Below are 15,872 nucleotides of genomic sequence, written 5' to 3'. Positions count from 1 at the left end.
AATTTTGGAGGTATGAACTCGAAAACAGTTGTCATGATAGTCTCTCAAATGTGTTCAGTCTTATGTGACTAATACCTCTTGTCTGTTTGATGCAGGGCTGGATGAATGAACTGTTGGAATACAACCCAGATGACTACCATATCAATCAGACTCACTCGGTCTACATAAGTCTAGAAGGTGCACATCTAAGACTACAGCGACCAAAGATAGGGGTGCCAAAACGTGCCATGTGGGACGAAGCATTCACGCCATCATCATTCATACACCAGCGCCATTTCGACCTTCAGGGGAGTCGTGTGTTCCTGCTCCCCCCAGGCCTAGTGAAGAAGCGGATATGGAGCAAGAAATACCCAATCTGTGTGGCCCTGGCTCAGAGTGGTACCAAGACAGCCAGCACACCCCCTGCAGTGTCCGGATCTCCCAAACATACAACCACACCCATCAGTGATGGAGAGTTAGGATTTGAAATCATTGACGAGGAGAAATGTGACAGTGGTATTCTCTATCTGTTTGCTCGCACAGGGAGAGAAAAGGAAGACTGGTATAAACGTTTTGTGTGTGCATCTATGGGTAAGCCTTTAGGCAATCATTTACTAGATCTCAAAAAGGCAATTTTAAGTCAATCTAAACATAAACGGAGCAATTCGGACACTTCTTTGAGACACAAGCGACAAGGTTCTACAGATTCTGTTTCGTCCACTTCGTCACAAGCTGAGACACCAGTACCACCATCCACAAAAGAAAACCAGTCTGTGTTAGATGTGGATCTCCTGGCCTTCGCACAGTACATGGGACGCCTGATGCCCTCCACCTCTAGTGTCTCCAGCCCAGGAAAGGAAAACAACACATGGAGCACGATCAGTGGATCCCTCATCTGTGATAAGCAACTGTTCTGGGTAAATGCAATGGTTGGTCGCATCTTCTGGGACTTCCTTCGAGACAAATGGTGGTCAGAGAAGGTGACTGAAAAGTTGCAAAGGAAACTCAGTAAGATTCATGTAAGTAGTGAGTGTATTGACAAGTATGACTTGAATAAGATTCAAATAGTAGTGAGTGTGTGTTTTGACTGGTAGGACCTAAGTAAGATTCTTAAAGTAGTGTGTGTATTGACTGGTTTGACCTTAGTAAGATTCATGTTGGAGGGTGTGTGTATAGACTGGTAGGACATGAATAAGATTCATGTAGGAGGGGGTGTGTTTTGACTGGTAGGACCTGAGTAAGATTCATGTAAGTTGTGTGTGTATTGACTGGTAGGACCTGAGTTCTACTAATACCTTGTTATACCATTTCACCCCCTAGTAGGACCTGAATAAGATTCATGTAAGTAGTGTGTGTGTATTAACTTTAGGACCTGAGTAAGATTTATGTAAGTAGGGTTTACTTGCTGATCAATGTATCCTTGATGTCTCCAATGTATGCGTTCCAATAAGTCTCCACTGTACCCTGTATGCATGTATGGGTTGGCCAGATAATTTTATTACTTCCCTTTGCCTGCTCTTCATTCTTACAGTAGCCAATCAACTAAGCTGCCATCAAAATCAATCTTGCCAGTGTCAAACAAAGATGGCAATCGCAGCTGCAAACGTTTGTTCGTAGTATGATTCAGATTTTTTTAAAAATCATACAGACAAATTGTAAGCTGCGAAACTTTAGAAAACTATGTATAAAAGAGCTCCTTAAACTTCTTTCAGAGAAACTCTGCATGGTTTGTGTTGCCAAGTTTAATTGGTTAGATGATTTAAAAGAAGCGAAAAGTGAATTGTGATTGGTTCTATCAACTTCCCAATGTAGACATCTGATTGGTCCCAAAGCCAGCCAAGGGAAGTAACAAATTTACAGTTGACAATACAAATTATCCAGCAGCCTTGCTCATCCTATGAAGCGACAGCAATCAGAGTAGGTTGGGTAACTTCGCTGGTTGTGGTTGTCGATGATGTGGGACTTGAATGATAGTATCAATTACTGGTTTATCTTATCAGTAATGATTATCTAGCATTAATGATTCATACACCTGTAATATTCCTACTATCTGACTTCAAATAAACCTGGTCTTCAGGTGCCATATTTCATAGAAGAACTACAAGTGATGGATATTGATATGGGCTCGGAGATCCCGGCCATCCGACGTGCAGGAAAACCGTACCTGGATGAGAAGGGCTTCTGGGTCGACCTCGACATTGCCTACAATGGAGGTTTCAAGATGACAATCGCAACAAAAGTGAACTTGATGAAACTGAAGAAAACTACACATCAGAATGTTTCACAGCGTCCACTTGATAAGAGGTGAGGGTCCTTAAAATGATTACATTTTGTCATCTACAGGTGCAAGCATCTCTGTGTGACTGTGAATGTGTGTACACAGCCTGTAATTAGTTGACTCTGCATGTATAGGTGCAAGTGTCTATGTGTGACTGTGAATGTGTGTACACAGCCTGTAATTAGTTGACTCTGCATGTATAGGTGTGAGTGTCGGTGTGTGACTGTGAATGTGTGTACACAGCCTGTAATTAGTTGACTCTACATGTATAGGTGCGAGCGTCTGTGTGTGACTGTGAATGTGTGTACACAGCCTGTGATTAGTTGACTCTACATGTATAGGTGCGAGCATCTGTGTGTGACTGTGAATGTGTGTACACGGCCTGTAATTAGTTGTTTCTACATGTATAGGTGCAAGCATCTGTGTGTGACTGAATGTGTGTACACGGCCTGTGATTAGTTGACTCTACATGTATAGGTACGAGTGTCTATGTGTGACTGTGAATGTGTGTACAGTCTGTATTTAGTTGACTCTACATCTACAGGTGAGTGTGAATGTGTGTGACTGAAAGTGCGTGACCCGTGAAGGTCCCAGGGTAGAATAGGCTTTCAGCAAGCCATTCTTGCCAAAAAGCAACTATGCTTGTTGTAAGAGGTGACTAATGGTATCGGGTGGTCAGACTTGCTGACTTGGTTGACACATGTCATCAGTTCCCAATTTTGCAGATCGATGCTCATGGTGTTGATCAGTGACCTGATTATTTACAGACCACCATATAGCTGGAATATTGCTGAGTGCAGCATAAAACTAAATGCACTCACTCACTCACTGAAAGTGCGTATACATTGAAGGGTCCTCTCTCAGGGAAAAGCAAATAAACATGGAAGGGAAACCTAGAAGTTTTGTCCATTGTGACTACTGTGTGAGTGATTAGTTAGATATCTTCGACGACCAGTATGCAGGAAGTCCCAGGATCTTCACAAATCTGCTAGTCTGTAGGTAACTTGAACATTATGTGGGGAAGGCAGAAAATGCCGTATCAGACACCCTTAAAAAACATAAAGCACAACTCACTCACAGAAATGTTGGCAGGTCACCCATAACAGACTCTGATGAGGAGGACAGTGCAGAGTCTTCCACAGACGAAGAAGAGGAGACCCCAACCTCTGATGAAAGGTAAGCAGTGTAACAGTAGGTGAGCTGTTACTGTCAACAGCCTTTGTTACGTTGATGTGCAGAGCTGTTACTGTCGACAGCCTTTGTTATGTTGATGTGCTAAGCTGTTACTGTCAATTTTTTTATGTTGGTGTGCTGAGCTGTTACTGTCAACAGCCTTTGTTACGTTGATATGCAGAGCTGTTACTGTCGACAGCCTTTGTTATGTTGATGTGCTAAGCTGTTACTGTCAATTTTTTTATGTTGGTGTGCTGAGCTGTTACTGTCAACAGCCTTTGTTACGTTGATATGCAGAGCTGTTACTGTCGACAGCCTTTGTTATGTTGATGTGCTAAGCTGTTACTGTCAATTTTTTTATGTTGGTGTGCTGAGCTGTTACTGTCAACAGCCTTTGTTACGTTGATATGCTGAGCTGTTACTGTCGACAGCCTTTGTTACATTGGTGTGCGGAGCTGTTACTGTCAACAGACTTTTTTATTGTCACTGAGGAGAAAATTCATTTTTCATAATGGAACCACAGTTGGAACACATGAATAGTTTGGATCAGTGTGCTAACAATGACACCATGCCTTGTTTCAGTGCAGCGTCAGGTGGCACCACCAGTAAGAAGTTCCTGAGATACCTGGACAAGATCACTCAGAGTAAATATTTCCAGCAGGCCACGGAGTATAAATATATCAAGCGGGCCATGGAGGGGGTGTCCAACACTCCTCTCATCCTCACTGTGGAAGTCAAGACCTTGGTTGGAACCATGGCCCTCAACATTCCACCCCCACCTACAGACAGATTCTGGTACAAACACAACACAGTTTTATCAATTTTTATTGTTTCAAAGTTAGCATGAAAGTCAAGGGTCATTCATTACCTGTATGATAAAAGTTAAACAGATTCGATGTCACTAGAATCAATTACAAAAGGATTATCCAGCTGTCATGCTTTAATGAACACAAGGGAATGAAACTGATAGCACTCATCAGAAGGTGCCAGCGGTGTATATATGGCAAAGAACCTATCTTTATTCAACCAGCACTTTGATGTTTTAAATTTGCGGTGACACTCTTGTAATCATTACATATGATATTGTTAAGGACTGTTTTGGTGAAATTCTAATTTAAGAGGTTTGAAGGAAGTGTTTTTGGTGTGTTTAAGTATGTCGAAAAATAACTTTTCCCATGATAGATAAATACAGTATAAACCTTTTGTGGAACATTCATCCTGTTAGTTGCATTTACAAAAACTTATTCATGCATCACCACTCATGTTAAAGGTATGGTTTCCGTGGCAACCCAAGATTATGGCTGTCAGCTAAGCCGAAAGTTGGGGAGCGTGAGGTAACATTCAACTATATCACAGAATGGATAGAGAAGAAACTGTCAGTTGAGTTTCAGGTGAGGAAATGTAGTGGGATAGTTACTTGCTTACTCATGTATGGAAGCCCTTTTTCTAGGAAAAATATGTATTTTTAACTTACCTTACCATAGGTCTGATGCATATTACCTCAAGCTTCGCTAGAAGAGATCAGACAGTTGTTGATTCGCCATTCCCTAGATGGCTACCTCATGTAATCTACGAATGTAGTCACGGAAATGACGTGATCTCCCCACTCGCGCAAGCGCGAACAATCCAAAAATCACTTTTACTTCTAGTGTTCGTCTGTTCGGACGTTTTTTGGTTCGCTTAGTTTACCTACTTTGCGGTTCAATAAAGTTGTTCCTCACAGGTAGGTATGGTTTGTATCCCTTAGGTGTGCGTGTTAAGGTAGGTAATCATTTAACTGCACTTACTTTGCTACCTTGTGTTGTTTTTTTCTCTCACTTCGGGGTGGGTTCGCCCGCGTCGTGTGTGAGTGCGGCGTGGCGTCCGTGGGGGTATTATATCTTGCTGGTTTTTCTTCCTCCATGTGGTTTTCCATGTCGATTAGTATTTTTGTCCATGTTTCACTGCATTTATACGTTTTTTCGTGCCACGTTGCAATGTATGCAGGTAGCCTTTCTGGTTGTTTGCCCTTCGCTGTCATGAGCTTACGGGCGTGCCTACTTTATAGTGGGGGTGCGTTGGTGCTGCATTTCTGGTGTAGGGGTGTTTTTTTCTACCTCCTAGCGTTGGTTTCAACGCATTGTTATGTCTTGTTTTGTTACAGTTAACTGTGTATGTCTTGCCAGTTTTACACTATCTGCTAGGGGCAGAAATTGGCGAAAGTTCCTCACCCTTGGTGCCCGGATTGTGCGTCTCTAGCCTGCTCTGTTGACAGACGCTGCCAGTACTGCGAGGCGTTATTGGTGGCGGATTTCAAGACTTTATTGCGGCTAAGAGGAAGCTTTTTGCACAGCAGTAGAGAAGGATGTCGTCTCCAGCGTCGTCGTTGGGATCTCTGCCGGACAACCCTGACTTACAACCGCCTTCAGCGACTGTGCCAACGCCTGGGATGGGGCGTTCGTCCGTGACGCCTGTATGTTTGTCCCCGGAACCACCTCGCCAGGATTACATCGTGGATCTGTTTTCATCCAGATGCCTTGTCTCATCCGGAAGTCCAGAGGTTTCTGCGTTCCCTGCTGACGCCCGGTGCTGCTGCGATGCCAGCGTCTATCCCGACACCAGCACCTATGCCGACACCAGCGCCTGTGCTTACACCAGTGCCTATGCCTACGTCAGCGCCTGTCCTGACACCAGCGTTTATGTCTACACCATCGCCTGTGCTTACGCCAGCACCTATGCCTGCGCCAGCGCCTATGCCTACGTCAGCGTCTATCCCGACACCAGCGTTTATGTCTACACCATCGCCTGTGCTTACGCCAGCGCCTGTGCTTATGTCAGCGCCTATCCCGACGTCAGTGCGCTTATCCCGACGTCAGCGCTTATCCCGACACCAGCGCCTATGCCGACACCGGACCCTGTGCTAGCTCCAGCGCCTGCGCCTTACCGTACACCCAGGGTGTTGCATACGTTGTCCAGGGAAGAGGTTTTGCACGACAGTTGGATGAAGGGCGCGCTCAGCGATTAGAGACCGAGCGCTCTCGGCGCAGATCACGCTCCAGGTTCCCTGGGAGTTGGCGATCCTGTACCCTCCACAGTAGTCTTTGTCGGTGCTCTCGGTCAAGTTCACGGTCCCCGCGTCGCCCTTTTGAATGAGGACTCTCGCTTTACTATCAGGTGAAGACGTTGCTTGCAATCCCAGTCCATATCACCTCGGCGCTCCTCCAGATCTCGGCGTTTGCGGTAGCCGGAACCACCTTGGATCCTGTCCAAGGAATCTGCTGCTCATGCATCGACTTCGTCTTCTACACTGTGGCATGATTCGAATTCCGTGTCCTGGGAGGACCTGGAGGAACAGGTTTTTTGCCCGTATTTCGACGAGGAGGCAGGAGGCGACGGCGATGGTGATGGCACTTAACTACCCCTATCAGTCGTCTTCGAGTGGACTGCTGAAAGTTTACCGGACTGCCCTTCGCCTTCGGTTGATTCCAGCAACCCTGCAGCGATTCATTTATCGCCGGAGCTACTCATCCCGCTGTTGTTAAATGTGGTCTTTGCGAAATTGTCATCTAATCCGAATTTCAAGCGTGTAAGTCCAGGAAGTCAGATTACAAGATACACAGCCTGGTTTTCGCGGACAGCGTGGCTGTCCTGGGTGAATCTCTGTAGCAGTTATTGGGCTTCTCGCAGCACTCTTACAGAGTGCAGGATTCTAAGCGGGTGGCCATGAAGACTGAACTCAAGCGGATGTTTAAGCCGTTGTCTGCGCTGGCGTCAGCTACATCAACGTCAGTGATGGACTGGTCTGAAGACAACGCCTCGAGGATCAATCACCTTACCAGGTATTCCTATGCCGGTAGGCGGGAGACTGGGTGTCCTTTGGAGGGACTGGTCGCATCCTCGAAGATCCTTACGTTACAGTTTGTCTACATAAGCAACAAGCGGAGAAAGTTTTCTTTCACTTGCTTTACTCATTTTGTCACGAAGATTCTTCGAGACAACAACTAAGTGCCACGTCTAACTACACCTCGTGATTACAAGAGAGGACGGCATTTATCTTCGGGGGAAAATTGCCAACACATCTACCTGGAAAGCTATTGTCTACTTCAGTTTCAAGCGGCGGAACAGTTTTCGCGCGCTTTACTCATTTACACACGTGCTCGCCAAACAGCATGGTTACTGTCAAGCCTACAGGCTAGCAGGGTATCACCGTTTACAAGATTTCATGATGATCAGTTACCTGCTACACCGGTGACGTCACGTCTATATTTTGATTGGTCCCCGAGAGACACCGCCCTGCAAAGGATCCCAGGGTCGTTACATCTACTATCTGATTGGTCATCGAGGGACAACGCCCTGCGCAGAATGTGTTGTTTTTATTCTAGTGTTAGCAAGTTGTCTGCAGTGACTTACAGTCATTTTACGATGGGAAGATGTCGTTTACACTCTAGACTAGCAGTCTACAGCAGCATTGGATGCCTCTAGTCGGCATAGAGATCCTCTAACAGTAGTCTGAATGCTGCCTGTCAGGAGGCGTGCAGCGATGTATGGCAGTTTCTGATCGGACAGACAGCCAGCTTTAAATAGACTTCATTGAAATGTCAACACATTCATAGTAAACAGCGTGGTCGTTCTCAAGTCAAATAATGATGCATTCTTCACGACATACAAGCTTTTCTTGAGAGAGGTGGACTTCATTATCAGGCTGTTAAGTCAGCTTGGATGACTTGAGAATCTAACTCCGCGGGATTTGATTCATCACATCGCCGTCCCAGGTTCGGGAGTCGAAGTTCAAGGCGATGTTATACACAAGCTGTACTCTGCCCGTTGTCACTGTGTCAGTGATAATGTCTACTCGATTTGCTCACTTCACCTAAGGATATGATCAGACGTAGACGTCTACTATTACGTCTATGACAGCGGTTTCTGGATCATGATTTCAAGACAGGTTTACGACATTGGATGTCTCGACACCACACCGGTGGTAGACTCGCTGGTTTATGTTTGCGTAGGAACTTACATGTTAGAGCCGTCATTCAACAACCATCTTTAGGTAGACACGTCTCTCCAAAGATTGAGTGCCTATCTAGTCAAGGAGGAGTGCCTATCTAGTCAAGGAGGTTGCAGCAGGATTCTGGAAGAGAGGAGATCTATCTCTTCACATCACCCAGTTGAAGATGAAAGCGGTGATGCATGTCTATCATTGGTTGACAGCACCGAGAGACAAGCTACTGATGATCCTTACGGACAACTCTATGGTAGCCTTCTAGGTAATCAAGGGTCAAGGAGGCCTCGACCTCTACTACACTTCTTGTCGAGTCTGATCCTCCAAATAAAAGTATCTCTCATACCAGGAGCCTGCATCTTCATGGCAGACGCCTTATCTCGCCCCCTACGGATATCACCAACAGAGAATATTGTGTGTCGAGACACTTTCAAATAATCAGTTTCTAGAGTGCGACCAATTGTTGTACCATCCTCACAATCTGACACTGCACCTGGATCCGCCGCAATTTCATCTTTGTGCCTGGACCAGCTGTGAAAGTCTTGAGGGCCAAGGGGTACTCATCTCAAGTGGCAAAGTTAATCGCCCGGGAGCACAGGATTTCCACTCAGTGGACCTGCAGGCGTGGACGATCGATGCGATGTCCCTGTCGTGGGAAGGTCTGGACGCTTACTCGTTTCCACCATCAGCCTTTCTCTCAGAAGTGGTCGCCAAGGTCAAGCAGACTCAGAACCTGCGACTGCCTTTGGTCGCGCCTTGGTGGCCAGCCAGGTCATGGTTCCCCGACCAGCGTAGTCTCACCAGCAGAGAGTCGTACCAGCTTCCAGATTAGTTATGTCTGCTTCGACATCCGCATCTGACATTCATCAGGACCCGCTGAGATTTCATCTTCACGGTTGGGTCATCTGCAGAAGGCATTGAGAGTTAAGGGCTACTTCTCTGAGTGGCAAGCGTCCTAGCTTGTGTGCATCGTATGTCCGCTAGGTCCTTATATGACGACAAGTGACACTCATTTGAGAGTTTTTGTGTTCAAGATTGCAAGATCCTATGACAGCTTCTCCACAGTTTTTGGCGAACTTCCTCCTGTTCCTGCATAACTGCAAGCATCTTAGAGGCAGTACTTTGGGGACTTATCTGTCGGCTTTGAACTCCTTCTTGGCGATTAAAGCGGATAAACAGATTTCCAAGATACCACAGCTTATTGCGCTACTCAAGCCTTTCAAATTGGAGGACCAGAAAGTTAAGCTTCATCCTCCAGCTTGGGACCTCAACATCGTCCTGCAACATCTTAGAGGACCTCCGTATGAGCCTTTAGAGGAAGCCTCCTTCATGTATTTGTCTAAAAAGACGGTCTTCCTTCTAGCATTGGCTACTGCGGCTAGAGTTAGTGAAATTCATGCCCTGGGCGTCACACAGGTTCGCTTTGAGCAGTCAAGGCATGGACAAGCCTCCTTGGGTCTCCTGTGGGATTTTGTGGCCAAGAATCAGCTCCCTGGACAGCCAGACAGGCTGTTATCCATTCCTCCTGCATCTTCAGTCTTGGGACAACATGACTTAGAGGAGGTGCTGCTGTGTCTCGTTCGAGCCCTCAGATGTTACATCCGGAAGTTGGCCTCTAAGAGACGTTCCCGTAAAAGAATGTTCATCCCACTTTCGACTACCTGCAAGGGGAGGTGAACAGGAACACAGCCGACTTATGGCTTCGATCTACGATCCTGACGGCTTTTGATGCCAAGCATCTACCTCATCCGGTGGCAAACAACCCACACGAGATCAGAGCGTTGGCATCTACCTTGGCCCTCCATAGTAATTGCATAGTGCCACAAACTATGGAAGGCTGCTTTTGGAAGTGGTCTACTGCCTTCGCTTTCCACTACCTGGGGGACTTGGCAGTTGAGGACATGGAGGGACTACAGTCCGTTGGTGGTTGCCCAGCAACTTACCCGGCCGGCCGCCCTTTAGGTAATAACACTGTTTCTTACCGTTGGTCTTAAGATTAACCTCACCTTCAGGGTGCGTCGGTTTTTTCTTTGGAGTTCCCTTGGGTTACTCTTTGTCCTGCTTCCAGGTTTGTCCTGTGACTGTTGACATGGGTCTCCCAGGTTCTCCTAATGCATGTGCACTGGTTGCTGAGGGATGGTCCTCCGGAGTCCACACCACCATCCATCTGTCGAAGCCATATGCATCAGACCTATGGTAAGGTAAGTTAAAAATTTATTAAAATCTAAATATTTTAGATATTTAAATACTTACCTTACCATAGGGCGGTGACTCCCTCCCAATGCTGGATGCTCCTCCCCACTCTGGACTCTTCGGACCTTCCTGTTGCCAGTAAAAGTGATTTTTGGATTGTTCGCGCATGCGCGAGTGGGGAGATCACGTCACTTCCGTGACTACATTCATAGATTACATGAGGTAGCCATCTAGGGAATGGCGAATCAACGACTGTCTGATCTGTTCTAGCGGAGCTTGAGGTAATATGCATCAGACCTATGGTAAGGTAAGTATTTAAATATCTAAAATATTTAGATTTTAATAAAATGGTCCAGGTTAGAATTTATCTTGCTGTAATTTTATAGATCAATGTTCATGCTGTTGGTCACTAGATTGTCTGGTCCAAACTCAGTTATTTGAACAGACCATGTATCTGAAATGTTGCTGAGTGCAGCGTAAAACTGAACTCAGTTCAACTCAACTCAACTCAACTCAATTCAACTCAACTCAACTCAACTCAACTCAACTCTTACTCACTCACTCACTCTGATTAAGAAAGAAGGGTGTATTGATTGTTAAGTATAAAGGACCACAGAATTATGGAGACTGTTACATCATTGAATTCATTGGGACGCTAACGTAACATAGTGACTTGTCATGGATCCACAGAGATATTGGATTATTGAGATGGAAACTAGAGATGCAGTTAGTAAGTATACCTGTGGGTAGAACCAGGTAACTGAAGTGAGGTCAGTTTCAATGTCAGTGGTCAGCTGGTGCATGGGGATCACCTATGGTCAGTTTCATTTCAGATTGTAATATATTGATATATAGTCAGATTTATCGACATCTGTGTTATGTTTTTGGGGTGTTTAGAAGTGATTTTTTATTTTATGTAGTTTGTATATTATGTGGAGGGTCAAGTTAGATATGGGTAGTAAGCAGTGATTTGAATACCATCACACATGATGTGAATTCACCACTGCAATCATGAGAATAGACATCATGCTTTGGTTCAGTGCAAAAATGGTGCAGTTTTTGGGTGTGCAGGAAACAGATTGATGCCCTCAGACTTGTCAAATACAGTAGTTGATTCAAAACATTTCTCACTCACTTTTCTGTGTTAATATGTTTTCACACATCCATGAAAATTCGTGTTTGAATTCTTCAGCAATCCATGCTTGTCATGAGAGGCAACTGTTAATATCGGTTTGTCAGGTTCACTGACTTGGTTGACACATATCATATCCCAGTTGCGTAGATTAATGCACATGCTTTTGATCACTGGAGTATCTGGTCCACACTCGATTTTAACATTGCTGTGTGTGGCATTAAGCAAAAAACAAATGTTTTGACACACCGCATAAAATAAATGGTACGTGACTGACTGTTTTGTCGTATTCTATGTGCCCATTGTTCTCAACTTCTACTAATGTCAAAATGAAAACATTATTGTTACTCATTGTTGTCATTATGATGAAATTTGTTTGGATTGATTAAGATACTCCAGACCTAAAACTAAGAGGAAGAATTGTATTTGTTTCAGCGTGTGTTTGTTATGCCCAACATGGATGACCTGGTTATCCCCATCCTTCTCCCTGGCATCCTCCCTGAAGCCATTCCTGTTGCTACGCCGTCCGCCACCACCTTGGTCTGAGTCAAACAACAAAGCACTCTGCAGCAGGGCACCCAGATCTCCATACAAACAAAGCACTCCGCAGCAGGGCACCCAGATCTCCATACAAACAAAGCACTCTGCAGCAGGGCACCCAGATCTCCATACAAACAAAGCACTCCGCAGCAGGGTACCCAGATAATCATACAGACAAACTCCGCAGCAGCTGACCCAGTTCTTCATACAGACAACAAAGCACTCTGCAGCAGGGCACTCTGGTCATCATATAGCCAACAAAGCTCTCTACAGCAGGGAACCCTATACTTCCCACAGCAAACACTGCAATTTGTAGTTGGGAAACCTGATTCACCTTAGCCAAAATAATAGTTGGTTCATCAACCCTGTGAGTTGCACCGAGTTACATCAGAGTCAAGCAGCAGGATAGCCTATCCTTGTTGCACTCCTTGACACACAGCTTTCCTATAGATGCCAGAATAGCCTGCTCTGCACTTGAACCTTTCTCTAAGAAACTGCACTTTTCTGTGTACAAACTTGTACAGATATCTGAAATTGCCCCTCACATGATGCAGAGTGAATAGCAAGCCTCTCCGATGCCCCATGGTGGAACCAATCTTCAGAGCAGTTTCCTCTCATGTTCCCACCTGCATAATTAGTCCTTGTTTATGATGCCTCGTCTTATTAATGTATCTTAGCTTCAGTTTTGTGCCTTGTTATTGATAGTGATACCTAAGGCTCTGGTAGCATCTTGCATGCTACAGTGAGATGTTTGTGTGACAATCAGACTGTATGTGTAGACAAGGACAGTAACAAGACATGCTACAGTGAGATATTGATGTGAGAGTCAGTATGGATCATACTCTTGAAAATGGAGGCAGGGTATGCCCCTGCCTAAGTCTACTGAAGCATTGGGTGGCTTATTCATATATTGAGGGGGAAAAGAAAAGGGTCTCATGAAAGCAAATGTCTACATTTATTTTTTCCAAGGTTTCTTCTCAAGTTATTCAGTACCTAAAAAATAATTACAGGAACACTTGTATTTTCATGTGATTACTTATAGTTTTTCCTCAGTATATGTGTACTGGTTTTATCAGGGCAGGTGTACTGGTGTATCAGGGAAGGTGTATTGGTGTAGCAGAGAAGTTGTACTGATGTAGCAGGGAAGGTGAATGGTGCAAAAGGGAAGGTTATACTTGTGTAGCAGGGAAGGTGCCCTGATGTAGCAAGGATGGTGAATGGTGCAAAAGGGAAGGTGTACTTGTGTAGCAGGGAAGGTGCACTGATGCAGCAGGGAAGGTGTACTTGTGTAGCAGGGAAGGTGCCCTGATGTAGCAGGGAAAACAGAAGTTGTATTTGCTACTTGCAGGGATATTGTCAGTCATTGCAGATTATTTATTTTCGCAAATTATTTATTGACATGTTGCATATGTTTTTGTATTATATAACATGTATATTTTAGCATTCTAATGTGTCAAGGAAGATATGCTTTTGTTGAATGCAGAATAGTGTATATGATGGTTTACTTCAGTGAAGTTTTTTGTGTTGTTTTTGGAAGACAGGAAGTGTAGTAATGACAAATTATATGGACGACAACCTCTTTTTATGGCATGAATGCAACGTTTGTACTGACTACAAACTTATTGTTATTTTACTCCTTTACACCTTGAAACTCTCCAGTCCAGAGAATACTGTTTTTATGGATGAAATGATAGAATGGGTGTTTTGGGTTACTATGAGAATGATGTTTTGCAGTTGTAAACATGTAGGATAACTAATCTAACTACGGTGTGCTGGTCCAGACACAAGAGCCTTATGGTAACTGTACCCTGCAGGACCATTGCTTACCTGACACTGGAAAAATCTGTTGTTCAGACAGGTCAGTGCTTGATTTGTGGAGACACATCCCTCCATCTAAAATTTTGAACTGAATAGCTGTCTCAGTAGCTTTCAATGAAATACAGGTTCCTCATCACAGAATTACACAATCATATTTTGCCAAACATTTTATTTTTGTAATATTACATGAAATATGGTATTTTATGATGTTTGTGAAATAGTTTTAACTGAAGCATTTGAGTACAATTCTAAGGTTCTAGCTGTTATTGCTGACATGAGATATGGCTTTGGTTCTGTGAATTCTTGAATGTAACTTTTGTCCTGAAAGGGTGTCCCAGGAGTCATTAGAAACACGTCTGTGAACTGAAGACTCTGCGCACACTGGGGACTACCGTATAGTGACAGCTGTTATCTGTCACTGTCCATGAACCACTGACACACCACCAGCTGACTGCTACAGGCTGGTTGCTGTAAATGAAAGCTGTCATATTAGCCACTAACTCATGAAGGTGTGGACACCGGCAAACTGTAGCACAAATGTGGTTGCACAGCGTAGAGAAAATGACCAGTCTTCATATATGCAAGTGAAGCGAGCAAAGGTTGGCAATGCACTTCCCTCGCTTCGGTTTAAAGAGTATTTTTCATGTCAAAATAAAATCTCGCCACCGTCAAATGTACACTCCCATTTCCCCACTAGGTTGTGCTCTCCGATTTCCAACCCCCTATATAAACACACTTGTGGCTTAGTAGGCGTATGAAGCATGGGAGGTAACTCTTTATGTATTCCTTACGGAATAATAACCTGTTCCTTCACTGCTTTGAACCGGAAGCTGACAGGGGTAATGGAGGCGAAGAACGGTTTGATATACCACCAGTTGCACTTATAATGTTGAATAAAACATGTTTCACGTGAGTAATTATTAAATATGGTGTTGGAAATCTGAGAACACAACCTAGTGAGGAAATGGGAGTGTACCTTTGATGGTGGTGAGATTTTATTTTGACATGAAAAATACTTTTTGAACCGAAGTGAGGGAAGTGCGTTGGCAACCTTTGCTCACATCGTTTGCATATATGAATACTGATCATATTCTCAACGCTGCGCAACCCCACTTGCGCTACAGTTTGCCTGTGGTGTGGAACACCATTCACTAACTGATCTTGTGTGTGAAATTCAATCAAAATGTAGTCTTTTTTACATGTGTTAACTGTGTCCTTGTGTGCTACTTTAAAATAGAAAGAAACTCGGCATCTTGTGGCAAGTGAGCATTGTGTCTTGGCAATGTGAATCTGAAGTGCTGTCATATCGCAACATCATGCACTGTTAATTTTGCACCAGCAGTCTAGTAGTGTTTTACAACTGTTATATATAGTAATCCAGAGGAGATGTGGTGTATTTTTATAAGATTGTCATTAGAGTATCACTCAGACTAACATCATGCTTTAACATTGTCCTAGATACAGAGTGAACGTCATGTGATTTATACCATTTTGGGAGGGGTGGTAAAGCTTGGCATCTGGATGGGTGCAGAGAACCTTGATTTTATCTACATACTGCTCATTTACAAGGAGAGTTGTATATGTGGCTGAGGTTTTACTGCAAAAGGCAGTTAGCGTCAAGTATAAACTATATTTTGTTTGGACTGAAATGCATGATGGATTCAATGTAATTTGAAGCCTTTACCTCCTTAAACTCTGATCCTTTGATACGATATGACACCTCTATAGAAGCTGACATTAGATGATCTTGAGGTAATCCATTTAGGTTAGTGTTTCAA

General features: G+C 44.2%; 1 protein-coding gene across 1 annotated transcript in view; it reads left to right on the top strand.

Annotated features, from left to right (window-relative positions):
* The window catches only part of LOC137283512 (testis-expressed protein 2-like), a 29,731-nt gene extending 15,946 nt beyond the window's left edge, over window positions 1–13,785 (top strand). The window contains exons 3-8 of the mRNA XM_067815054.1: window positions 96–998; window positions 2,057–2,283; window positions 3,350–3,433; window positions 4,013–4,225; window positions 4,701–4,821; window positions 12,172–13,785. Coding sequence (XP_067671155.1) covers window positions 96–998; window positions 2,057–2,283; window positions 3,350–3,433; window positions 4,013–4,225; window positions 4,701–4,821; window positions 12,172–12,282 — 1,659 coding nt within the window. The 3' untranslated portion in view covers window positions 12,283–13,785. The remainder of the gene's footprint in view (window positions 1–95; window positions 999–2,056; window positions 2,284–3,349; window positions 3,434–4,012; window positions 4,226–4,700; window positions 4,822–12,171) is intronic.
* Window positions 13,786–15,872: the final 2,087 nt, after the last annotated feature.

The sequence above is a fragment of the Haliotis asinina genome, chromosome 5 (genome assembly GCF_037392515.1).
Source record: "Haliotis asinina isolate JCU_RB_2024 chromosome 5, JCU_Hal_asi_v2, whole genome shotgun sequence".
NCBI classification, from domain to species: Eukaryota; Metazoa; Mollusca; class Gastropoda; order Lepetellida; family Haliotidae; genus Haliotis; species Haliotis asinina.
The sequence above is the reverse complement of the archived record's forward strand: the minus strand, read 5'-3'. Positions and strand labels throughout refer to the sequence as shown.